This window comes from Oncorhynchus gorbuscha, unplaced genomic scaffold (genome assembly GCF_021184085.1).
Source record: "Oncorhynchus gorbuscha isolate QuinsamMale2020 ecotype Even-year unplaced genomic scaffold, OgorEven_v1.0 Un_scaffold_818, whole genome shotgun sequence".
In the NCBI taxonomy this organism is placed as follows: Eukaryota; Metazoa; Chordata; class Actinopteri; order Salmoniformes; family Salmonidae; genus Oncorhynchus; species Oncorhynchus gorbuscha.
The window spans coordinates 169,682-195,280 of NW_025745822.1; the positions used below are offsets into that span (position 1 = coordinate 169,682).

The 25,599-nt window shown below is 49.9% G+C and overlaps 1 protein-coding gene across 1 annotated transcript in view; it reads right to left on the reverse strand.

Annotated features, from left to right (window-relative positions):
* Positions 1–25,399, reverse strand: part of LOC124020441 (rho-related BTB domain-containing protein 1-like) — a 38,993-nt gene extending 13,594 nt beyond the window's left edge. The window contains exons 1-7 of the mRNA XM_046335680.1: positions 25,209–25,399; positions 22,099–22,202; positions 17,465–17,650; positions 13,258–13,666; positions 12,309–12,858; positions 8,504–8,625; positions 2,295–2,445 (exon numbers count right to left, since the gene is read on the reverse strand). Of these exons, the coding sequence (XP_046191636.1) occupies positions 2,295–2,445; positions 8,504–8,625; positions 12,309–12,858; positions 13,258–13,666; positions 17,465–17,650; positions 22,099–22,202; positions 25,209–25,388 (1,702 nt within the window). The 5' untranslated portion in view covers positions 25,389–25,399. The remainder of the gene's footprint in view (positions 1–2,294; positions 2,446–8,503; positions 8,626–12,308; positions 12,859–13,257; positions 13,667–17,464; positions 17,651–22,098; positions 22,203–25,208) is intronic.
* Positions 25,400–25,599: the final 200 nt, after the last annotated feature.

Here is a 25,599-nt window from a genome sequence, read left to right on the forward strand (position 1 = left end):
GGTATGTTGTTGTTGTTGTTTCCATTCCGTTTGGTATGTTGTTGTTGTTGTTTCCATTCCGTTTGGTATGTTGTTGTTGTTGTTTCCATTCTGTTTGGTATGTTGTTGTTGTTGTTTCCATTCCGTTTGGTATGTTGTTGATGTTTCCATTCTGTTTGGTATGTTGTTGATGTTTCCATTCCGTTTGGTATGTTGTTGTTGTTGTTTCCATTCTGTTTGGTATGTTGTTGTTGTTGTTTCCATTCTGTTTGGTATGTTGTTGATGTTTCCATTCCGTTTGGTATGTTGTTGATGTTTCCATTCCGTTTGGTATGTTGTTGATGTTTCCATTCTGTTTGGTATGTTGTTGTTGTTGATGTTTCCATTCTGTTTGGTATGTTGTTGTTGTTGTTGATGTTTCCATTCCGTTTGGTATGTTGTTGATGTTTCCATTCTGTTTGGTATGTTGTTGTTGTTGATGTTTCCATTCTGTTTGGTATGTTGTTGATGTTTCCATTCTGTTTGGTATGTTGTTGTTGATGTTTCCATTCTGTTTGGTATGTTGTTGTTGTTGATGTTTCCATTCCGTTTGGTATGTTGTTGTTGTTGTTGATGTTTCCATTCCGTTTGGTATGTTGTTGTTGTTGTTTCCATTCCGTTTGGTTTGTTGTTGATGTTGTGTCCTGATCGACCCCGCTCCTCAGCCAGTGTCCCCTGATCGACCCCGCTCCTCAGCCAGTGTGCCCTGATCGACCCCGCTCCTCAGCCAGTGTCCCCTGATTGACCCCGCTCCTCAGCCAGTGTCCCCTGATCGACCCCGCTCCTCAGCCAGTGTCCCCTGATCGACCCCGCTCCTCAGCCAGTGTCCCCTGATCGACCCCGCTCCTCAGCCAGTGTGCCCTGATCGACCCCGCTCCTCAGCCAGTGATGCCCTGATCGACCCCGCTCCTCAGCCAGTGTCCCCTGATCGACCCCGCTCCTCAGCCAGTGTGCCCTGATCGACCCCGCTCCTCAGCCAGTGTGCCCTGATCGACCCCGCTCCTCAGCCAGTGTCCCCTGATTGACCCCGCTCCTCAGCCAGTGTCCTGATCGACCCCGCTCCTAAGCCAGTGTGTCCTGATTGACCCCGCTCCTCAGCCAGTGTCCCCTGATCGACCCCGCTCCTCAGCCAGTGTCCTGATCGACCCCGCTCCCCAGCCAGTGTCCTGATCGACCCCGCTCCTCAGCCAGTGTCCTGATCGATCCCGCTCCTCAGCCAGTGTGTCCTGATCGACCCCGCTCCTCAGCCAGTGTCCAGATCGACCCCGCTCCTCAGCCAGTGTCCCCTGATCGATCCCGCTCCTCAGCCAGTGTCCCCTGATCGATCCCGCTCCTCAGCCAGTGTCCTGATCGACCCCGCTCCTCAGCCAGTGTGTCCTGATCGACCCCGCTCCTCAGCCAGTGTGTCCTGATCGACCCCGCTCCTCAGCCAGTGTCCTGATCGACCCCGCTCCTCAGCCAGTGTGTCCTGATCGACCCCGCTCCTCAGCCAGTGTGTCCTGATCGACCCCGCTCCTCAGCCAGTGGATTTCGAACAAACAATCTGTCAACACTATGAATTTATGAATGACCCAGAATGCACTGAGGAGCATTCACACATTGGAGTCAATTTAGGAACACCCCCTTAGAGAGTTGGGACATTGAAGTTCTGCATTGTGATGCACTGCAGCGATGTTATCTCCCCATCGACATTGCATGGGGATATTGAATGCTATGTAACTGAATGTCTAGAACTAGAACAATATTCTACAGTCTAAAAGCCCAAATCTCGAAACAGATGGCTCTGGGCAGAGCAGACTGCTGATGGATCAAGCACCTGTGAGGGCGGTCAGTCTGGGGAGACAGTCTTAACCAGGGTTATGGTTAGTACCTAGCAGAGCAGTCAGTCTGGGGAGACAGTCTTAACCAGGGTTATGGTTAGTACCTAGCAGAGCAGTCAGTCTGGGGAGACAGTCTGTTAGCCAGGGTTAGTACCTGTCAGAGCAGTCAGTCTGGGGAGACAGTCTGTTAGCCAGGGTTAGTACCTGTCAGAGCAGTCAGTCTGGGGAGACAGAGTCTGTTAGCCAGGGTTAGTACCTGTCAGAGCAGTCAGTCTGGGGAGACAGTCTGTTAGCCAGGGTTAGTACCTGTCAGAGCAGTCAGTCTGGGGAGACAGTCTGTTAGCCACGGTTATTACCTGTCAGAGCAGTCAGTCTGGGGAGACAGTCTGTTAGCCAGGGTTAGTACCTGTCAGAGCAGTCAGTCTGGGGAGACAGTCTGTTAGCCAGGGTTAGTACCTGTCAGAGCAGTCAGTCTGGGGAGACAGAGTCTGTTAGCCAGGGCCGTCAGCTCCATAGGGTCCAGCTCTGCCATGGGACAAAGCTGATTGGTGTAGAGATACTCCAGAACAGCCTGCATACACACCCTGCTGGTGCCTGGGAACGAGACCTAAACACACAGATACACACAGACACACACAGGAAAGAACAGAGACAAATCATTTGACAACATCTAAATGTCCTATTTCAATGTCAGTAAAGACCAACATTAGAGACTACAGGGGCTCTGTAAAGACTACAGAGGCCCTGTGAAGACTAGCAGCAGACTACAGAGGCTCTGTAAAGACTAGCAGCAGACTAGAGGCTCTGTAAAAACTAGGACACCGGGTAGTAGCTTTCTACCACACTAAAATAAAGATGTCCCCATGGTTATAAAGAGAGAGGTAGTGTTAGACTGTTAGCCCGCTGGTCTGCCTGTTAGCCTGCTGGTCTGCCTGTTAGCCTGTTGCTCTGCCTGTTGGCCTGTTGGTCTGCCTGTTGGCCTGCTGGTCTGCCTGTTGGCCTGCTGGTCTGCCTGGCCTGCTGGCCTGGCTGGTCTGCCTGTTGGTCTGCTGGTCTGCCTGTTGGTCTGCTGGTCTGCCTGTTGGTCTGCTGGTCTGCCTGTTGGTCTGCCTGTTGGTCTGCCTGTTGGTCTGCCTGTTGGTCTGCCTGTTGGTCTGTTGGTCTGCTGGTCTGCCTGTTGGTCTGCTGGTCTGCCTGTTGGTCTGCCTGTTAGCCTGCTGGTCTGCCTGCCTGAGAGCAGTGAAACATAACAGGACTCTGTGTTCAGAGAGAGGTAATGTTAGCCTGCTGGTCTGCCTGTTAGCCTGCTGGTCTGCCTGTTAGCCTGCTGGTCTGCCTGTCTGCCTGCCTGAGAGCAGTGAAACATAACAGGACTCTGTGTTCAGAGAGAGGTAATGTTAGCCTGCTGGTCTGCCTGTTAGCCTGCTGGTCTGCCTGTTAGCCTGCTGGTCTGCCTGTCTGCCTGCCTGAGAGCAGTGAAACATAACAGGACTCTGTGTTCAGGGAGAGGTAATGTTAGCCTGCTGGTCTGCCTGTTAGCCTGCTGGTCTGCCTGTTAGCCTGCTGGTCTGCCTGTTAGCCTGTTGGTCTGCCTGTTAGCCTGCTGGTCTGCCTGTCTGAGAGCAGTGAAACATTACCTCTCTCTGAACACAGAGTCCTGTTATGTTAGCCTGCTGGTCTGCCTGTTCGCCTGCTGGTCTGCCTGTTCGCCTGTTGGTCTGCCTGTTAGCCTGCTGGTCTGCCTGTTAGCCTGCTGGTCTGCCTGTTAGCCTGCTGGTCTGCCTGTCTGAGAGCAGTGAAACAGAACAGGACTCTGTGTTCAGACAGTGTCCTGGTCCTAACGGCTATTTAAAGATCTCTGAATGACGTCTATTTTTACTCGTTACTCTGATGAACCTGTCATGTCACTGTTCCTACTGCTACCTGGGGTTTAATAAATAAACTGGAGATAACATCCCATATCCCCTATGGATCTGGTCAACATCCCATATCCCCTATGGATCCTGGTCAACTGGAGACAACATCCCATATCCCCTATGGATCTGGTCAACATCCCATATCCCCTATGGATCTGGTCAACATCCCATATCCCCTATGGATCTGGTCAACATCCCATATCCCCTATGGATCTGGTCAACATCCCATATCCCCTATGGATCCTGGTCAACATCCCATATCCCCTATGGATCTGGTCAACATCCCATATCCCCTATGGATCTGGTCAACATCCCATATCCCCTATGGATCTGGTCAACATCCCATATCCCCTATGGATCCTGGTCAACTGGAGACAACATCCCATATCCCCTATGGATCTGGTCAACATCCCATATCCCCTGTGGATCTGGTCAACATCCCATATCCCCTATGGATCCTGGTCAACTGGAGACAACATCCCATATCCCCTATGGATCCTGGTCAACTGGAGACAACATCCCATATCCCCTATGGATCCTGGTCAACTGGAGACAACATCCCATATCCCCTATGGATCTGGTCAACATCCCATATCCCCTATGGATCTGGTCAACATCCCATATCCCCTATGGATCTGGTCAACATCCCATATCCCCTATGGATCTGGTCAACATCCCATATCCCCTATGGATCTGGTCAACATCCCATATCCCCTATGGATCCTGGTCAACTGGAGACAACATCCCATATCCCCTATGGATCTGGTCAACATCCCATATCCCCTATGGATCCTGGTCAACTGGAGACAACATCCCATATCCCCTATGGATCCTGGTCAACTGGAGACAACATCCCATATCCCCTATGGATCCTGGTCAACTGGAGACAACATCCCATATCCCCTATGGATCCTGGTCAACATCCCATATCCCCTATGGATCCTGGTCAACTGGAGTCAACATCCCATATCCCCTATGGATCCTGGTCAACTGGAGACAACATCCCATATCCCCTATGGATCCTGGTCAACATCCCATATCCCCTATGGATCCTGGTCAACTGGAGACAACATCCCATATCCCCTATGGATCCTGGTCAACTGGAGACAACATCCCATATCCCCTATGGATCCTGGTCAACTGGAGACAACATCCCATATCCCCTATGGATCCTGGTCAACATCCCATATCCCCTATGGATCCTGGTCAACTGGAGATAACATCCCATATCCCCTATGGATCCTGGTCAACTGGAGACAACATCCCATATCCCCTATGGATCCTGGTCAACTGGAGACAACATCCCCTATTCCCTATGGATCCTGGTCAACTGGAGACAACATCCCCTATCCCCTATGGATCCTGGTCAACTGGAGACAACATCCCATATCCCCTATGGATCCTGGTCAACTGGAGACAACATCCCATATCCCCTATGGATCCTGGTCAACTGGAGACAACATCCCATATCCCCTATGGATCCTGGTCAACTGGAGACAACATCCCATATCCCCTATGGATCCTGGTCAACATCCCATATCCCCTATGGATCTGGTCAACATCCCATATCCCCTATGGATCTGGTCAACATCCCATATCCCCTATGGATCTGGTCAACATCCCATATCCCCTATGGATCCTGGTCAACTGGAGACAACATCCCATATCCCCTATGGATCCTGGTCAACTGGAGACAACATCCCATATCCCCTATGGATCCTGGTCAACTGGAGACAACATCCCATATCCCCTATGGATCCTGGTCAACTGGAGACAACATCCCATATCCCCTATGGATCCTGGTCAACTGGAGACAACATCCCATATCCCCTATGGATCCTGGTCAACTGGAGACAACATCCCATATCCCCTATGGATCTGGTCAACATCCCATATCCCCTATGGATCCTGGTCAACTGGAGACAACATCCCATATCCCCTATGGATCTGGTCAACATCCCATATCCCCTATGGATCCTGGTCAACTGGAGACAACATCCCATATCCCCTATGGATCCTGGTCAACTGGAGACAACATCCCATATCCCCTATGGATCCTGGTCAACTGGAGACAACATCCCATATCCCCTATGGATCCCGGCCAACATCCCATATCCCCTATGGATCCTGGTCAACTGGAGACAACATCCCATATCCCCTATGGATCCTGGTCAACATCCCATATCCCCTATGGATCCTGGTCAACTGGAGACAACATCCCATATCCCCTATGGATCCTGGTCAACTGGAGACAACATCCCATATCCCCTATGGATCCCGGTCAACATCCCATATCCCCTATGGATCCTGGTCAACTGGAGACAACATCCCATATCCCCTATGGATCCTGGTCAACTGGAGACAACATCCCATATCCCCTATGGATCCTTGTCAACATCCCATATCCCCTATGGATCCTGGTCAACTGGAGACAACATCCCATATCCCCTATGGATCCTGGTCAACATCCCATATCCCCTATGGATCCTGGTCAACATCCCATATCCCCTATGGATCCTGGTCAACATCCCATATCCCCTATGGATCCTGGTCAACTGGAGACAACATCCCATATCCCCTATGGATCCTGGTCAACTGGAGACAACATCCCATATCCCCTATGGATCCCGGTCAACATCCCATATCCCCTATGGATCCTGGTCAACTGGAGACAACATCCCATTTCCCCTATGGATCCTGGTCAACTGGAGACAACATCCATATCCCCTATGGATCCTTGTCAACATCCCATATCCCCTATGGATCCTGGTCAACTGGAGACAACATCCCATATCCCCTATGGATCCTGGTCAACTGGAGACAACAACCCATATCCCCTATGGATCCCGGTCAACATCCCATATCCCCTATGGATCCTGGTCAACATCCCATATCCCCTATGGATCCTGGTCAACATCCCATATCCCCTATGGATCCTGGTCAACATCCCATATCCCCTATGGATCCTGGTCAACATCCCATATCCCCTATGGATCCTGGTCAACATCCCATATCCCCTAAGGATCCTGGTCAACATCCCATATCCCCTATGGATCCTGGTCAACATCCCATATCCCCTATGGCTCCTGGTCAACTGGAGACAACATCCCATATCCCCTATGGATCCTGGTCAACTGGAGACAACATCCCATATCCCCTATGGATCCTGGTCAACTGGAGACAACATCCCCTATTCCCTATGGATCCTGGTCAACTGGAGACATCCCCTATTCCCTATGGATCCTGGTCAACATCCCATATCCCCTATGGATCCTGGTCAACTGGAGACAACATCCCATATCCCCTATGGATCCTGGTCAACATCCCATTCCCATATGGATCCTGGTCAACATCCCATATCCCCTATGGATCCTGGTGATCCCTATGGATCCTGGTCAACTAGAGACAACATCCCATTCCCTATATTCCCTATGGATCCTGGTAATCCCTATGGATCTTGGTCAAGTGTGTGCCTTTCCAAATCATGTCCAATCAATTGAATTCACCACAGGTGGACTCCAATCAAGTTGAAGAAACATCAAGGATGATTAATGGAAACAGGATGCACCTGAGCTCAATTTCAAGTTTCATAGCAAAGGGTCTGAATACTTATGGAAATAAGGTATTTCTATATTTAATTTTGTATAAAAGTGCAATAAAATAAAATATGTATTTTTTCTTTGTCATTATAGGGTATTGTATGTGGAGTGATGACTTCGCCAATGTACTTAATGAAGCCAGTGGCTGATGTGTTAAACTCCTCACTGGTACTTCCTTTTTGCTTGTAATTAAAATACCCTGCTCAAAAGTACTTTACTACATAGGGAATAGGGTGCCATTTGGGACGAAGATAACCCTAACCCAGACTGTGCTGTAGACAAGTTAACTATCCATGAAGGATCCCCCGAACACAGCACCCTAACCCCAACACTAGATATTACTCTGTGTTGTAGACTCACCTCGTTGTTAGCACTCTCCATGAAGGATCCTCCGAACAAAGCACCCTAACCCCAACACTAGATATTACTCTGTGTTGTAGACTCACCTCGTTGTTAGCACTCTCCATGAAGGATCCTCCGAACAAAGCACCCTAACCCCAACACTAGATATTACTCTGTGTTGTCGACTCACCACGTTGTTAGCACTCTCTATGAAGGATCCTCCGAACAAAGCACCCTAACCCCAACACTAGATATTACTCTGTGTTGTAGACTCACCACGTTGTTAGCACTCTCCATGAAGGATCCTCTCCGAACAAAGCACCCTAACCCCAACACTAGATATTACTCTGTGTTGTAGACTCACCTCGTTGTTAGCACTCTCCATGAAGGATCCTCCGAACAAAGCACCCTAACCCCAACACTAGATATTACTCTGTGTTGTAGACTCACCTCGTTGTTAGCACTCTCCATGAAGGATCCTCCGAACAAAGCACCCTAACCCCAAAACTAGATATTACTCTGTGTTGTCGAATCACCTCGTTGTTAGCACTCTCCATGAAGGATCCTCCGAACAAAGCACCCTAACCCCAACACTAGATATTACTCTGTGTTGTAGACTCACCTCGTTGTTAGCACTCTCCATGAAGGATCCTCCGAACAAAGCACCCTAACCCCAACACTAGATATTACTCTGTGTTGTAGACTCACCTCGTTGTTAGCACTCTCCATGAAGGATCCTCCGAACAAAGCACCCTAACCCCAACACTAGATATTACTCTGTGAGTTGATATTAACCCCAACACTCAACCTGAAGGTTGTTAGCACTCTCCATGAAGGATCCTCCGAACACAGCAGCCATCCAATCACAGGAGGAGATGAGCAGAGGTCTGTGAGCATTGATGGTTCCATCCTCCAACCTGAAGGTGACGTCTGAGACAGAGACATTATAACAACAACCTGAAGGTGACGTCTGAGACAGAGACATTATAACAACAACCTGAAGGTGACGTCTGAGACATTATAACAACAACCTGAAGGTGACGTCTGAGACAGAGACATTATAACAACAACCTGAAGGTGACGTCTGAGACAGAGACATTATAACAACAACCTGAAGGTGACGTCTGAGACAGAGACATTATAACAACAACCTGAAGGTGACGTCTGAGACAGAGACATTATAACAACAACCTGAAGGTGACGTCTGAGACAGAGACATTATAACAACAACCTGAAGGTGACGTCTGAGACAGAGACATTATAACAACAACCTGAAGGTGACGTCTGAGACATTATAACAACAACCTGAAGGTGACGTCTGAGACAGAGACATTATAACAACAACCTGAAGGTGACGTCTGAGACAGAGACATTATAACAACAACCTGAAGGTGACGTGAGACAGAGACATTATAACAACAACCTGAAGGTGATCTGAGACAGAGACATTATAACAACAACCTGAAGGTGACGTCTGAGACAGAGAGACATTATAACAACAACCTGAAGGTGACGTCTGAGACAGAGACATTATAACAACAACCTGAAGGTGACGTCTGAGACAGAGAGACATTATAACAACAACCTGAAGGTGACATTATAACAACAACGTGACATCTGAGACAGAGACATTATAACAACAACCTGAAGGTGACGTCTGAGACAGAGAGACATTATAACAACAACCTGAAGGTGACATCTGAGACAGAGACATTATAACAACAACCTGAAGGTGACGTCTGAGACAGAGACATTATAACAACAACCTGAAGGTGACGTCTGAGACAGAGACATTATAACAACAACCTGAAGGTGACGTCTGAGACAGAGAGACATTATAACAACAACCTGAAGGTGACGTCTGAGACAGAGAGACATTATAACAACAACCTGAAGGTGACGTCTGAGACATTATAACAACAACCTGAAGGTGACATCTGAGACAGAGACATTATAACAACAACCTGAAGGTGACGTCTGAGACAGAGACATTATAACAACAACCTGAAGGTGACGTCTGAGACAGAGAGACATTATAACAACAACCTGAAGGTGACGTCTGAGACAGAGAGACATTATAACAACAACCTGAAGGTGACGTCTGAGACAGAGAGACATTATAACAACAACCTGAAGGTGACGTCTGAGACAGAGAGACATTATAACAACAACCTGAAGGTGACGTCTGAGACAGAGAGACATTATAACAACAACCTGAAGGTGACGTCTGAGACAGAGACATTATAACAACAACCTGAAGGTGACGTCTGAGACATTATAACAACAACCTGAAGGTGACGTCTGAGACAGAGACATTATAACAACAACCTGAAGGTGACGTCTGAGACAGAGACATTATAACAACAACCTGAAGGTGACGTCTGAGACAGAGACATTATAACAACAACCTGAAGGTGACGTCTGAGACAGAGACATTATAACAACAACCTGAAGGTGACGTCTGAGACATTATAACAACAACCTGAAGGTGACGTCTGAGACAGAGACATTATAACAACAACCTGAAGGTGACGTGAGACAGAGACATTATAACAACAACCTGAAGGTGACGTCTGAGACAGAGACATTATAACAACAACCTGAAGGTGACGTCTGAGACATTATAACAACAACCACGTCTGAGACAGAGACATTATAACAACAACCTGAAGGTGACGTCTGAGACAGAGACATTATAACAACAACCTGAAGGTGACGTCTGAGACAGACAGAGACATTATAACAACAACCTGAAGGTGACGTCTGAGACAGAGACATTATAACAACAACCTGAAGGTGACGTCTGAGACAGAGACATTATAACAACAACCTGAAGGTGACGTCTGAGACAGAGACATTATAACAACAACCTGAAGGTGACGTCTGAGACAGAGACATTATAACAACAACCTGAAGGTGACGTCTGAGACAGAGACATTATAACAACAACCTGAAGGTGACGTCTGAGACAGAGACATTATAACAACAACCTGAAGGTGACGTCTGAGACAGAGACATTATAACAACAACCTGAAGGTGACGTCTGAGACAGAGACATTATAACAACAACCTGAAGGTGACGTCTGAGACAGAGACATTATAACAACAACCTGAAGGTGACGTCTGAGACAGAGACATTATAACAACAACCTGAAGGTGACGTCTGAGACAGAGACATTATAACAACAACCTGAAGGTGACGTCTGAGACAGAGACATTATAACAACAACCTGAAGGTGACGTCTGAGACAGAGACATTATAACAACAACCTGAAGGTGACGTCTGAGACAGACATTATAACAACAACCTGAAGGTGACGTCTGAGACAGACATTATAACAACAACCTGAAGGTGACATCTGAGACAGACATTATAACAACAACCTGAAGGTGACGTCTGAGACAGAGAGACATTATAACAACAACCTGAAGGTGACGTCTGAGACAGAGAGACATTATAACAACAACCTGAAGGTGACGTCTGAGACAGAGAGACATTATAACAACAACCTGAAGGTGACGTCTGAGACAGAGAGACATTATAACAACAACCTGAAGGTGACGTCTGAGACAGAGAGACATTATAACAACAACCTGAAGGTGACGTCTGAGACAGAGAGACATTATAACAACAACCTGAAGGTGACGACATTATCTGAGACAGAGAGACATTATAACAACAACCTGAAGGTGACGTCTGAGACAGAGAGACATTATAACAACAACCTGAAGGTGACGTCTGAGACAGAGAGACATTATAACAACAACCTGAAGGTGACGTCTGAGACAGAGAGACATTATAACAACAACCTGAAGGTGACGTCTGAGACAGAGAGACATTATAACAACAACCTGAAGGTGACGTCTGAGACAGAGACATTATAACAACAACCTGAAGGTGACGTCTGAGACAGAGACATTATAACAACAACCTGAAGGTGACGTCTGAGACAGAGACATTATAACAACAACCTGAAGGTGACGTCTGAGACAGAGACATTATAACAACAACCTGAAGGTGACGTCTGAGACAGAGACATTATAACAACAACCTGAAGGTGACGTCTGAGACAGAGACATTATAACAACAACCTGAAGGTGACGTCTGAGACAGAGACATTATAACAACAACCTGAAGGTGACGTCTGAGACAGAGACATTATAACAACAACCTGAAGGTGACGTCTGAGACAGAGACATTATAACAACAACCTGAAGGTGACGTCTGAGACAGAGACATTATAACAACAACCTGAAGGTGACGTCTGAGACAGAGACATTATAACAACAACCTGAAGGTGACGTCTGAGACAGAGACATTATAACAACAACCTGAAGGTGACGTCTGAGACAGAGACATTATAACAACAACCTGAAGGTGACGTCTGAGACATTACAACAACAACCTGAAGGTGACGTCTGAGACAGAGACATTATAACAACAACCTGAAGGTGACGTCTGAGACATTACAACAACAACCTGAAGGTGACGTCTGAGACAGAGAAACACATTAAACAGAACACATCACCCCCATCCAAAGTTCCAAACACATGATAACTTCCTAGTCAAAAGCAACAGAAAACACTTTGATCTACGATGCAGCATGGTTTACCTGTGAAGGTGTTCTTGTTGAGACACTCCTTGATGCGGTTGGATTTCCTGACGTGGAAGGCCTTGGTGATTTCCTGGTTCATGAAGCCTTCATGGTTCATGATGTTCTCCACCATCATCCTCAGGTCAAACACCTCCAGGACCTCCGCGATCTGGGCGATCTTCATCAGATCCCGCTCCTCTTCATCCAGCTCCCCAGTGTAGAGGAACCTCAACACGGCACTGAACGGACCCAGCTGGATGGAGTAGTCCATCTTCACCACCGTCATGTGAGCCGGGGAGCCCGTCACAGGGTTGGTCACACTCTCCTTGTGGATGCTGTAGAAGGCCTTGCTCCAGGAGGCCAAGGACAGCTTGGTGCGCCGGTGCTTACCAGAGAAGCTCATCATCTTCAGGGTGCCGTCACTCTTAGAGGCCCGGAGGGAACAGGGAGAGAGGTTGGGGAGCACAGCCACGTCCTCCTCTGTGTCCAGACTAAGGGTCCTGAGGAGAGAGTCCCGGGCATGCCGCTCCGTCACCACCAGGCACTGGGACTCGTCACTGAAGTCCATCTGGAAACAATCACATTTATAACGGGTTTTTTATGTCAAAGTGCTCTACAGAAACCCAACCGGAAACCACAGAGAGCAAGCAATACTGAGGCAGAAGCACAGTGGCTAGGAATAAAAACCTAGAAGGAAGGACACCTAGAGAGGAACTGGAGAGGAACCTAGAGAGGAACCTAGAGAGGAACCTAGAGAGGAACCTAGAGAGGAACCTAGAGAGGAACCGAGAGAGGAACCAGAGAGGAACCAGAGAGGAACCAGAGAGGAACTAGAGAGGAACTAGAGAGGAACCTAGAGAGGAACCTAGGGAGGAACCTAGGGAGGAACCTAGAGAGGAAACTAGAGAGGAAACTAGAGAGGAACCTAGAGAGGAACCTAGAGAGGAACCAGGCAAAGAGACACTACCTGGAACAGGTCATAAAACTTGGAGGAGGAGGTAGAGAGGTAGATCTTGTGGGCGAAGATGTGGATGTGGTCCTGGAGGATGAACATGACGTCAGCACAAAGAGGACTGTCCAATAGGAGGCCAGGACCCTCCCCGTTGTTGATGACACACTCTGGAATCTTGATGAGAGGGGGCGGTGCTTTGGGCGGCAGGAAGGGCGCCTGGAGGAGGGGCTTCTGGACCTTCCGGAGGTGGGACTTCCAGAACTGCAGGTGTCGACGGGAGATGAGCGCGGCTCGAATGGCATTGTCGAAGATATCCTTGATGCCAAACTGGTCGAACACACTGGTCTCATAGTAGGAGATGCCCAGCTCCTTGGCCACCTCCCGGCCACTCTCTGGAGGAAGGATGTCTCCGGGCTTTATCGGCCTGGTGGGGAGGAAATAAGAGCTATTCTCAATACGGAAGAATACAAAGTCATTATTTATTAAATAATGTATGTAAACCAGTTTGCTAAATTTAATAAAATGTCAGTAGTTACTGCACAGAGTTTCAACTAACACTAAAATGTATAGATTTCGTCAACCAAAACCAGCTACATGATGACATTCCTCTTTAAGGAATACCTAGGATAGGATAAGTATTCCCTCTCACCCCCCCTTTAAGATTTAGATGCACTATTGTAAAGTGACTGTTCCACTGGATGTCATAAGGTGAATGCACCAATTTGTAAGTCGCTCTGGATAAGAGCGTCTGCTAAATGACTTAAATGTAAAATGTAAATGTAATGACATAATGCTGATTCTATACCTGGCTAGTGGCCTCCTGGCCCTGTTGACAGTCACATGGTGACATAATGCTGATTCTATACCTGGCTAGTGGCCTCCTGGCCCTGTTGACAGTCACATGGTGACATAATGCTGATTCTATACCTGGCTAGTGGCCTCCTGGCCCTGTTGACAGTCACATGGTGACATAATGCTGATTCTATACCTGGCTAGTGGCCTCCTGGCCCTGTTGACAGTCACATGGTGACATAATGCTGATTCTATACCTGGCTAGTGGCCTCCTGGCCCTGTTGACAGTCACATGATGACATAATGCTGTTTCTATACCTGGCTAGTGGCCTCCTGGCCCTGTTGACAGTCACATGGTGACATAATGCTGATTCTATACCTGGCTAGTGGCCTCCTGGCCCTGTTGACAGCTACATGGTGACATAATGCTGATTCTATACCTGGCTAGTGGCCTCCTGGCCCTGTTGACAGTCACATGGTGACATAATGCTGATTCTATACCTGGCTAGTGGCCTCCTGGCCCTGTTGACAGTCACATGGTGACATAATGCTGATTCTATACCTGGCTAGTGGCCTCCTGGCCCTGTTGACAGTCACATGATGACATAATGCTGATTCTATACCTGGCTAGTGGCCTCCTGGCCCTGTTGACAGTCACATGGTGACATAATGCTGATTCTATACCTGGCTAGTGGCCTCCTGGCCCTGTTGACAGCTACATGGTGACATAATGCTGATTCTATACCTGGCTAGTGGCCTCCTGGCCCTGTTGACAGTCACATGGTGACATAATGCTGTTTCTATACCTGGCTAGTGGCCTCCTGGCCCTGTTGACAGTCACATGGTGACATAATGCTGTTTCTATACCTGGCTAGTGGCCTCCTGGCCCTGTTGACAGTCACATGGTGACATAATGCTGTTTCTATACCTGGCTAGTGGCCTCCTGGCCCTGTTGACAGTCACATGGTGACATAATGCTGATTCTATACCTGGCTAGTGGCCTCCTGGCCCTGTTGACAGCTACATGGTGACATAATGCTGATTCTATACCTGGCTAGTGGCCTCCTGGCCCTGTTGACAGTCACATGGTGACATAATGCTGATTCTATACCTGGCTAGTGGCCTCCTGGCCCTGTTGACAGCTACATGGTGACATAATGCTGATTCTATACCTGGCTAGTGGCCTCCTGGCCCTGTTGACAGCTACATGGTGACATAATGCTGATTCTATACCTGGCTAGTGGCCTCCTGGCCCTGTTGACAGTCACATGGTGACATAATGCTGATTCTATACCTGGCTAGTGGCCTCCTGGCCCTGTTGACAGTCACATGGTGACATAATGCTGATTCTATACCTGGCTAGTGGCCTCCTGGCCCTGTTGACAGTCACATGGTGACATAATGCTGATTCTATACCTGGCTAGTGGCCTCCTGGCCCTGTTGACAGTCACATGATGACATAATGCTGTTTCTATACCTGGCTAGTGGCCTCCTGGCCCTGTTGACAGTCACATGGTGACATAATGCTGATTCTATACCTGGCTAGTGGCCTCCTGGCCCTGTTGACAGTCACATGGTGACATAATGCTGATTCTATACCTGGCTAGTGGCCTCCTGGCCCTGTTGACAGTCACATGATGACATAATGCTGTTTCTATACCTGGCTAGTGGCCTCCTGGCCCTGTTGACAGTCACATGGTGACATAATGCTGTTTCTATACCTGGCTAGTGGCCTCCTGGCCCTGTTGACAGTCACATGGTGACATAATGCTGTTTCTATACCTGGCTAGTGGCCTCCTGGCCCTGTTGACAGTCACATGGTGACATAATGCTGATTCTATACCTGGCTAGTGGCCTCCTGGCCCTGTTGACAGCCACATGGTGACATAATGCTGTTTCTATACCTGGCTAGTGGCCTCCTGGCCCTGTTGACAGTCTCATGGTGACATAATGCTGATTCTATACCTGGCTAGTGGCCTCCTGGCCCTGTTGACAGCTACATGGTGACATAATGCTGATTCTATACCTGGCTAGTGGCCTCCTGGCCCTGTTGACAGCTACATGGTGACATAATGCTGATTCTATACCTGGCTAGTGGCCTCCTGGCCCTGATTCTATACCTGGCTAGTGGCCTCCTTGACAGTCACATGGTGACATAATGCTGTTTCTATACCTGGCTAGTGGCCTCCTGGCCCTGTTGACAGCCACATGGTGACATAATGCTGATTCTATACCTGGCTAGTGGCCTCCTGGCCCTGTTGACAGTCACATGGTGACATAATGCTGATTCTATACCTGGCTAGTGGCCTCCTGGCCCTGTTGACAGTCACATGGTGACATAATGCTGATTCTATACCTGGCTAGTGGCCTCCTGGCCCTGTTGACAGTCACATGATGACATAATGCTGTTTCTATACCTGGCTAGTGGCCTCCTGGCCCTGTTGACAGCTACATGGTGACATAATGCTGATTCTATACCTGGCTAGTGGCCTCCTGGCCCTGTTGACAGTCACATGGTGACATAATGCTGATTCTATACCTGGCTAGTGGCCTCCTGGCCCTGTTGACAGTCATTCATGAGTGGCCTCCTGGCCCTGTTGACATAATGCTGTTTCTATACCTGGCTAGTGGCCTCCTGGCCCTGTTGACAGTCACATGGTGACATAATGCTGTTTCTATACCTGGCTAGTGGCCTCCTGGCCCTGTTGACAGCTACATGGTGACATAATGCTGATTCTATACCTGGCTAGTGGCCTCCTGGCCCTGTTGACAGCTACATGGTGACATAATGCTGTTTCTATACCTGGCTAGTGGCCTCCTGGCCCTGTTGACAGTCACATGGTGACATAATGCTGTTTCTATACCTGGCTAGTGGTGGCCTCCATGGTGGCCCTGTTGACAGTCACATGGTGACATAATGCTGATTCTATACCTGGCTAGTGGCCTCCTGGCCCTGTTGACAGTCACATGATGACATAATGCTGTTTCTATACCTGGCTAGTGGCCTCCTGGCCCTGTTGACAGTCACATGATGACATAATGCTGATTCTATACCTGGCTAGTGGCCTCCTGGCCCTGTTGACAGTGACATAATGCTGATTCTATACCTGGCTATGACAGTCACATGACATAATGCTGTTTCTATACCTGGCTAGTGGCCTCCTGGCCCTGTTGACAGTCACATGGTGACATAATGCATAATGCTGTTCTATACCTGGCTAGTGGCCTGGCCCTGGCCCACATGGTGACATAATGCTGACAGTCACATGGTGACATAATGCTGTTTCTATACCTGGCTAGTGGCCTCCTGGCCCTGGACAGTCCTGACATAATTGACAGTCACATGGTGACATAATGCTGATTCTATACCTGGCTAGTGGCCTCCTGGCCCTGTTGACAGTCACATGGTGACATAATGCTGTTTCTATACCTGGCTAGTGGCCTCCTGGCCCTGTTGACGGCCTCCAGATCAGCGTAACGCAGGTCCAGCTGACAACCCACCAGGATGACAGGCGTCCTGGGACAAAAGTGCTTGATCTCCATATGCCACATGGTCTTGACGTGATGCAGAGAGTTGGGGTTGGCGATGGAGAAACACAGCACAACCACGTCTGACCTGGAGAGAACAGACAGGAGCCAGAAAGACACACAGAAAGCTACTGTTTACAGGCCTCCTGGGCCGTATGCAAATCAAATCAAATGTTATTTGTCACATACACATGGTTAGCAGATGTTAATGCGAGTGTAGCGAAATGCTTGTGCTTCTATTTCCGACAATGCAGTAATAACCAACAAGTAATCTAACTAACAATTCCAAAATTACACATGTAAGGGGATAAAGAATATGTACATAAAGATATATGAATGAGTGATGGTACAGAGCAGCATAGGCTCTACAGTAGATGATATAGAGTACAGTATATACATATGAGTCAATGTAAACAAAGTGGCATAGTTTCAAGTGGCAGCATGCCACTCATGAATAATGTAAACATTATATTTAGCATTGTTTTGGCTGATATATTTTACATAATTTTCAACAGTGGCTGAGTCAGTGGCAGTGTCTTGCCAGCAGACTCAATGTTAGTGTTGGCTGTTTAACAGTCTGAGCCTTGAGATAGAAGCTTTTTCAGTCTCTCGGTCCCAGCTTTGATGCACCTGTACTGACCTCGCCTTCTGGATGATAGCGGGGTGAACAGGCAGTGGCTCGGGTGGTTGTTGTCCTTGATGATCTTTATGGCCTTCCTGTAACATCGGGTGGTGTCGGTGTCCTGGAGGGCAGGTAGTTTGCCCCCGGTGATGCGTTGTGCAGACCTCACTACCCTCTGGAGAGCCTTACGGTTGTGGGCGGAGCAGTTGCCGTACCAGGCGGTGATACAGCCCGCCAGGATGCTCTCGATTGTGCATCTGTAGAAGTTTGTGAGTGCTTTTGGTGACGAGCCGAATTTCTTCAGCCTCCTGAGGTTGCTGTCTGTGTGAGTGGACCAACTCAGTTTGTCTGTGATGTGTATGCCGAGGAACTTAAAACTTACTACCCTCTCCACTACTGTTCCATCGATGTGGATAGGGGGGTGTTCCCTCTGCTGTTTCCTGAAGTCCACAATCATCTCCTTAGTTTTGTTGACGTTGAGTGTGAGGTTATTTTCCTGACACCACACTCCGAGGGCCCTCACCTCCTCCCTGTAGGCAGTCTCGTCGTTGTTGGTAATCAAGCCTACCACTGTTGTGTCGACCGCAAACTTGATGATTGAGTTGGAGGCGTGCGTGGCCACGCAGTCGTGGGTGAACAGGGAGTACAGGAGAGGGCTCAGAACGCACCCTTGTGGGGCCCCAGTGTTGAGGATCAGCGGGGTGGAGATGATGTTGCCTACCCTCACCACCTGGGGGAGGCCCGTCAGGAAGTCCAGTACCCAGTTGCACAGGCAGGGTTGAGACCCAGGGTCTCGAGCTTGATGACGAGCTTGGAGGGTACTATGGTGTTGAATGCCGAGCTGTAGTCGATGAACAGCATTCTCACATAGGTATTCCTCTTGTCCAGATGGGTTAGGGCAGTGTGCAGTGTGGTTGAGATTGCATCGTCTGTGGACCTATTTGGGCGGTAAGCAAATTGGAGTGGGTCTAGGGTGTCAGGTAGGGTGGAGGTGATATGGTCCCTGACTAGTCTCTCAAAGCACTTCATGATGACGGAAGTGAGTGCTACGGGGCAGTAGTCGTTAAGCTCAGTTACCTTAGCTTTCTTGGGAACAGGAACAATGGTGGCCCTCTTGAAGCATGTGGGAACAGCAGACTGGTATAGGGATTGATTGAATATTTCCGTAAACACACCGGCCAGCTGGTCTGCGCATGCTCTGATGGCGCGGCTGGGGATGCCGTCTGGGCCTGCAGCCCTGCGAGGGTTAACACGTTTAAATGTTTTACTCACCTCGACTGCAGTGAAGGAGAGTCAGCATGTTTTCATTGCAGGCCGTGGCAGTGGCACTGTATTGCCTCAAAGCAGGCAAAAAGTTATTTAGTCTGCCTGGGAGCAAGACATCCTGGTCCGTGACTGGGCTGGTTTTATCCTTGTAGTCCGTGATTGACTGTAGACCCTGCCACATGCCTCTTGTGTCTGAGCCATTGAATTGAGATTCCACTTTGTCTCTGTACTGACGCTTAGCTTGTTTGATTGCCTTGCGGAGGGAATAGCTACACTGTTTGTATTCGGTCATGTTACCAGTCACCTTGCCCTGATTAAAAGCAGTGGTTCGCGCTTTCAGTTTCACGCGGATGCTGCCATCAATCCACGGTTTCTGGTTAGGGAATATTTTAATCATTGCTATGGGAACGACATCTTCAACGCACGTTCTAATGAACTCGCACACCGAATCAGCGTATTCGTCAATGTTGTTATCTGACGCAATACGAAACATATCCCAGTCCACGTGATGGAAGCAGTCTTTGAGTGTGGAATCAGCTTGGTCGGACCAGCGTTGGACAGACCTCAGCGTGGGGGCCTCCCGTTTTATTTTCTGTCTGTAGGCAGCGTCACTAACTGAGTTCCCTGAATTCCTATCGGACCTTGTTGTCAGGGCAGATAATATTCTAGTTTTTGGTGACTTTGATATTCACATGGAAAAGTCCACAGACCCACTCCAAAAGGCTTTCGGAGCCATCATCGACTCAGTGGGTTTTGTCCAACATGTCTCAAGACTTACTCACTGCCACAGTCAAACTCTGGATCTAGTTTTGTCCCGTGGAATAAATGTTGTGGATCTTAATGTTTTTCCTCATAATCGTGGACGATCGGACCACCATTTTATTACATATGCAACAAATAATCTGCTCAGATCCCAACCAAGGATCATCAAAAGCCATGCTATAAATTCTCAGACAACCCAAATATTCCTAAATTCCCTTCCAGACTCCCTCCACCTACACAAGGACGTCGGAGTACAATTATCGGTTAACCACCTAACTGAGGAACTAAATTTAACCTAGTCTCTGACAAGACAACAGCTGCAGTACTACACCAAACACAACACCACTCTGACAAGGCAACAGCTACAGTACTACACCAAACACAACACCACTCTGACAAGGCAACAGCTACAGTTCTACACCAAACAGAACACCACTCTGACAAGACAACAGCTACAGTACTACACCAAACACAACACCACTCTGACAAGACAACAGCTACAGTACTACACCAAACACCTGTTATAACAGAGGTTATAATGAATGATTAGAGGGGTGTGGGTTTAAACTGCCTTCAAGGTAAACAGACAGACAGACCTCATGTCTCGCCGACATCAACAGATGTTAGAGGATGATGGTGGCAGCTTGACAACGATCAATCCACCAATCAATGAAAGCTCATCGGAGGCACCAGTTCCATTAAGACAGTCTGAGGCATCATTTAAGAATAACACAGTCGGATACTAAGATCGAGAGAAAACTAATTTACAGGAAGTCTAAAACCAGCTGAATATTTTAGTGTCCAGAGGGTCAGAACCGGGAAACCAGGTCGCTGACATTGGGCCAATAGGCTTAACCCACTCGGTGGGAATTGTAACATGGCTCATTAGACAGGATCACTACACTATGCATGCAGCCATCAGTCCATGCCAAATATATCAGGACTCACGTCTATTAGGTAGTATATACTACCTAACCAAGCAGAGTAGCATACACTACCTAACCAAGCAGAGTAGCATACACTACCTAACCTAGCAGACACTACCATCCATCCATCCTACCCACACCTACCCATCCCATTCTTACCCACACCTACCCATCCATCCATCCTTATCCATCCCATTCTTACCCACACCTACCCATCCATCCCATTCTTACCCATCCCATCCCTCCATCCTTACCCATCCCATCCTTACCCACACCTACCCATCCATCCTTATCCACACCTACCCATCCATCCCATCCTTACCCACACCTACCCATCCATCCCATCCTTATCCATCCCTACCATCCATCCATCCTTATCCATCCCACCCTTACCCATCGTTACCCATTCCATGATTACCCATCGTTACCCATCCCATCCTTACCCATCCCATCCTTACCCATCCATCCTTACCCATCCCATCCTTACCCATCCCATCCTTACCCATCCCATCCTTACCCATCGTTACCCATCGTTACCCATCCCATCCTTACCCATCGTTACCCATCCCATCCTTACCCATCGTTACCCATCCCATCCTTACCCATCGTTACCCATCCCATCCTTACCCATCGTTACCCATCCCATCCTTACCCATCCTTACCCATCCCATCCTTACCCATCCTTACCCATCCCATCCATCGTATCCTTACCCATCCCATCCTTACCCAATCCATCCCTACTCATCCTTAGCCATTCCAGAAAAATACGCCTCAGTCCCAGCCTCAGCCCCAGCATCCCAGCCTCAGCATCCCAGCCTCAGCATCCCAGCCTCAGCATCCCAGCCTCAGCATCCCAGCCTCAGCATCCCAGCCTCAGCATCCCAGCCTCAGCATCCCAGCCTCAGCATCCCAGCCTCAGCATCCCAGCCTCAGCATCCCAGCCTCAGGTGTCAGTCTTACCTTCCGTATGCGAAGCGTCTGTCTTTATGATGATCGCCAAAGGTGTCCCACAGCCTGAGAGACACACTGACCTCATCCACCACATCCCTGGAGCGCTCCAACACCTACAGCGGGTCACACAGAGACACATATTAGAAAACATACAGATTTTTAAACAAGATTCATTTAAAATACTGTACATAGAATGCAGGTGGGTGTGAGTGATGACAGGCTGGGGGGTGAGTGAAGACAGGCGGGGGCTGAGAGTGAAGACAGGCGGGGGCTGAGAGTGCGGGGGTGAAGACAGGCGGGGGCTGAGAGTGATGACAGGCTGGGGGGTGGTGAAGACAGGCGGGGGCTGAGAGTGAAGACAGGCGGGGGCTGAGAGTGAAGACAGGCGGGGGCTGAGAGTGAAGACAGGCGGGGGCTGAGAGTGATGACAGGCGGGGGCTGAGAGTGAAGACAGGCTGGGGGGTGCTGAAGACAGTGAAGACAGGCGGGGGCTGAGAGTGAAGACAGGCTGGGGGGGGGCTGACAGTGAAGACAGGCTGGGGGGCTGAGGGATGACAGGCGGGGGCTGAGAGTGAAGACAGGCGGGGCTGTGAGTGAAGACAGGCGGGGGCTGAGAGTGATGACAGGCGGGGGCTGAGAGTGATGACAGGCTGGGGGTGGGGGCTGGGGGTGAGTGATGACAGGCGGGGGCTGAGAGTGATGACAGGCGGGGGCTGAGTGATGACAGGCGGGGGCTGAGAGTGATGACAGGCGGGGGCTGAGTGATGACAGGCGGGGGGCTGAGTGATGACAGGCGGGGGGTGAGTGATGACAGGCTGGGGAGAGTGATGACAGGCTGGGGGGTGAGGGGGCGGGGGTGAGTGATGACAGGCTGGGGGGTGAGTGAAGACAGGCTGGGGGTGAGTGAAGACAGGCGGGGGGTGAGTGATGACAGGCTGGGGGGTGAGTGATGACAGGCTGGGGGTGAGTGATGACAGGCTGGGGGTGAGTGATGACAGGCGGGGGGGGTGAGTGATGACAGGCGGGGGGTGAGTGATGACAGGCTGGGGGGTGAGTGAAGACAGGCTGGGGGTGAGTGATGACAGGCTGGGGGGTGAGTGAAGACAGGCTGGGGGTGAGTGAAGACAGGCTGGGGGTGAGGGATGACAGGCTGGGGGTGAGGGATGACAGGCTGGGGGTGAGTGAAGACAGGCTGGGGGTGAGTGAAGACAGGCTGGGGGTTGAGTGAAGACAGGCTGGGGGTGAGTGATGACAGGCTGGGGGTGAGTGATGACAGGCTGGGGGGGTGATGACAGGCTGGGGGTGATGACAGGCTGGGGGGGTGAGTGATGACAGGCTGGGGGTGAGTGATGACAGGCTGGGGGTGAGTGATGACAGGCTGGGGGGGTGAGTGATGACAGGCTGGGGGTGAGTGATGACAGGCTGGGGGTGAGTGATGACAGGCTGGGGGTGAGTGATGACAGGCTGGGGGTGAGTGATGACAGGCTGGGGGTGAGTGATGACAGGCTGGGGGGGTGAGTGATGACAGGCTGGGGGGTGAGTGATGACAGGCTGGGGGTGAGTGATGACAGGCTGGGGGTGAGTGATGACAGGCTGGGGGTGAGTGATGACAGGCTGGGGGTGAGTGATGACAGGCTGGGGGGTGAGTGATGACAGGCGGGGGGGGTGAGTGATGACAGGCGGGGGGGTGAGTGAAGACAGGCGGGGGGTGAGTGATGACAGGCGGGGGGGGGTGAGTGATGACAGGCTGGGGGTGAGTGATGACAGGCTGGGGGTGAGTGATGACAGGCTGGGGGTGAGGGATGACAGGCTGGGGGTGAGTGATGACAGGCTGGGGGGTGAGTGAAGACAGGCTGGGGGTGAGTGAAGACAGGCTGGGGGGTGAGTGAAGACAGGCTGGGGGGTGAGTGATGACAGGCGGGGTGAGTGAAGACAGGCTGGGGGTGAGTGATGACAGGCTGGGGGTGAGTGATGACAGGCTGGGGGTGAGTGATGACAGGCTGGGGGGTGAGTGATGACAGGCTGGGGGGTGAGTGATGACAGGCTGGGGGTGAGTGATGACAGGCTGGGGGTGAGTGATGACAGGCTGGGGGTGAGTGATGACAGGCTGGGGGTGAGTGACATGACAGGCTGGGGGTGAGTGATGACAGGCTGGGGGGTGAGTGATGACAGGCTGGGGGTGAGTGATGACAGGCTGGGGGGTGAGTGATGACAGGCTGGGGGTGAGTGATGACAGGCTAGGGGGGTGAGTGATGACAGGCTGGGGGGTGAGTGATGACAGGTAGGGAGGGCTGTTTGGTGACAGGTAGGGAGGGCTGTTTGGTGACAGGTAGGGAGGGCTGTATGATGACAGGTAGGGAGGGCTGTATGATGACAGGTAGGGAGGGCTGTTTGATGACAGGTAGGGAGGGCTGTTTGATGACAGGTAGGGAGGGCTGTTTGATGACAGGTAGGGAGGGCTGTTTGATGACAGGTAGGGAGGGCTGTATGATGACAGGTAGGGAGGGCTGTTTGATGACAGGTAGGGAGGGCTGTATGATGACAGGTAGGGAGGGCTGTATGATGACAGGTAGGGAGGGCTGTATGATGACAGGTAGGGAGGGCTGTTTGATGACAGGTAGGGAGGGCTGTATGATGACAGGTAGGGAGGGCTGTATGATGACAGGTAGGTAGGGCTGTATGATGACAGGTAGGGAGGGCTGTTTGATGACAGGTAGGGAGGGCTGTTTGATGACAGGTAGGGCTGTTTCAGCTGGAGGGTGTTTGGAGACAGGTAGTGACAGACTGTTTGGTCTATAGCCCAGACCGTAGGGACGTGTGTTGATGGGTTAGGGGGTCAGGTTAGGGGTTTGTGACTCTTGACTGTTTGATGGCACTCTGTGACTGGTCTATAGCCCAGAGGGAGGGCTGTTTGGGAAGTGTGTTGGGGTTAGGGGGGTCAGGGTTAGGTTTGTACCTCTTGACACACTCTGTACTGGTCTATAGCCCAGACCGTAGGGACGTGTGTTGGGGTTAGGGGTCAGGGTTAGGTTTGTACCTCTTGACACACTCTGTACTGGTCTATAGCCCAGAACGTAGGGAAGTGTGTTGGGGTTAGGGGTCAGGGTTAGGTATGGTACCTCTTGACAGACTCTGTACTGGTCTATAGCCCAGACCGTCGGGACGTGTGTGGCCAGTAGTTGGTACTGGTTCAGAGTGGTGTTGCAGGCCCGAGCACAGATCAGCCGTGTCTTCCCTACGGCATTGTCCCCCACCACAACACACTTAATGGTCTCAACATTGGGTCTCTCGTAGTCCATACTACTGTTCAGGGCCCTGTGTGACAGGAGAGAAAACAGGCTCAATCACCTTGGATGACGATGCAACGTCAGGTAGTAGATCGTCTAAACAACGCAGATGAACAACGTAACGTAGGTACACGTTTAAATTAAGACTTCATTTTCACGCAGTTCATTCAAAACAACCCTGAAACACGTTCTAATAAGCAGCTATTCACATTCTTATGATTAT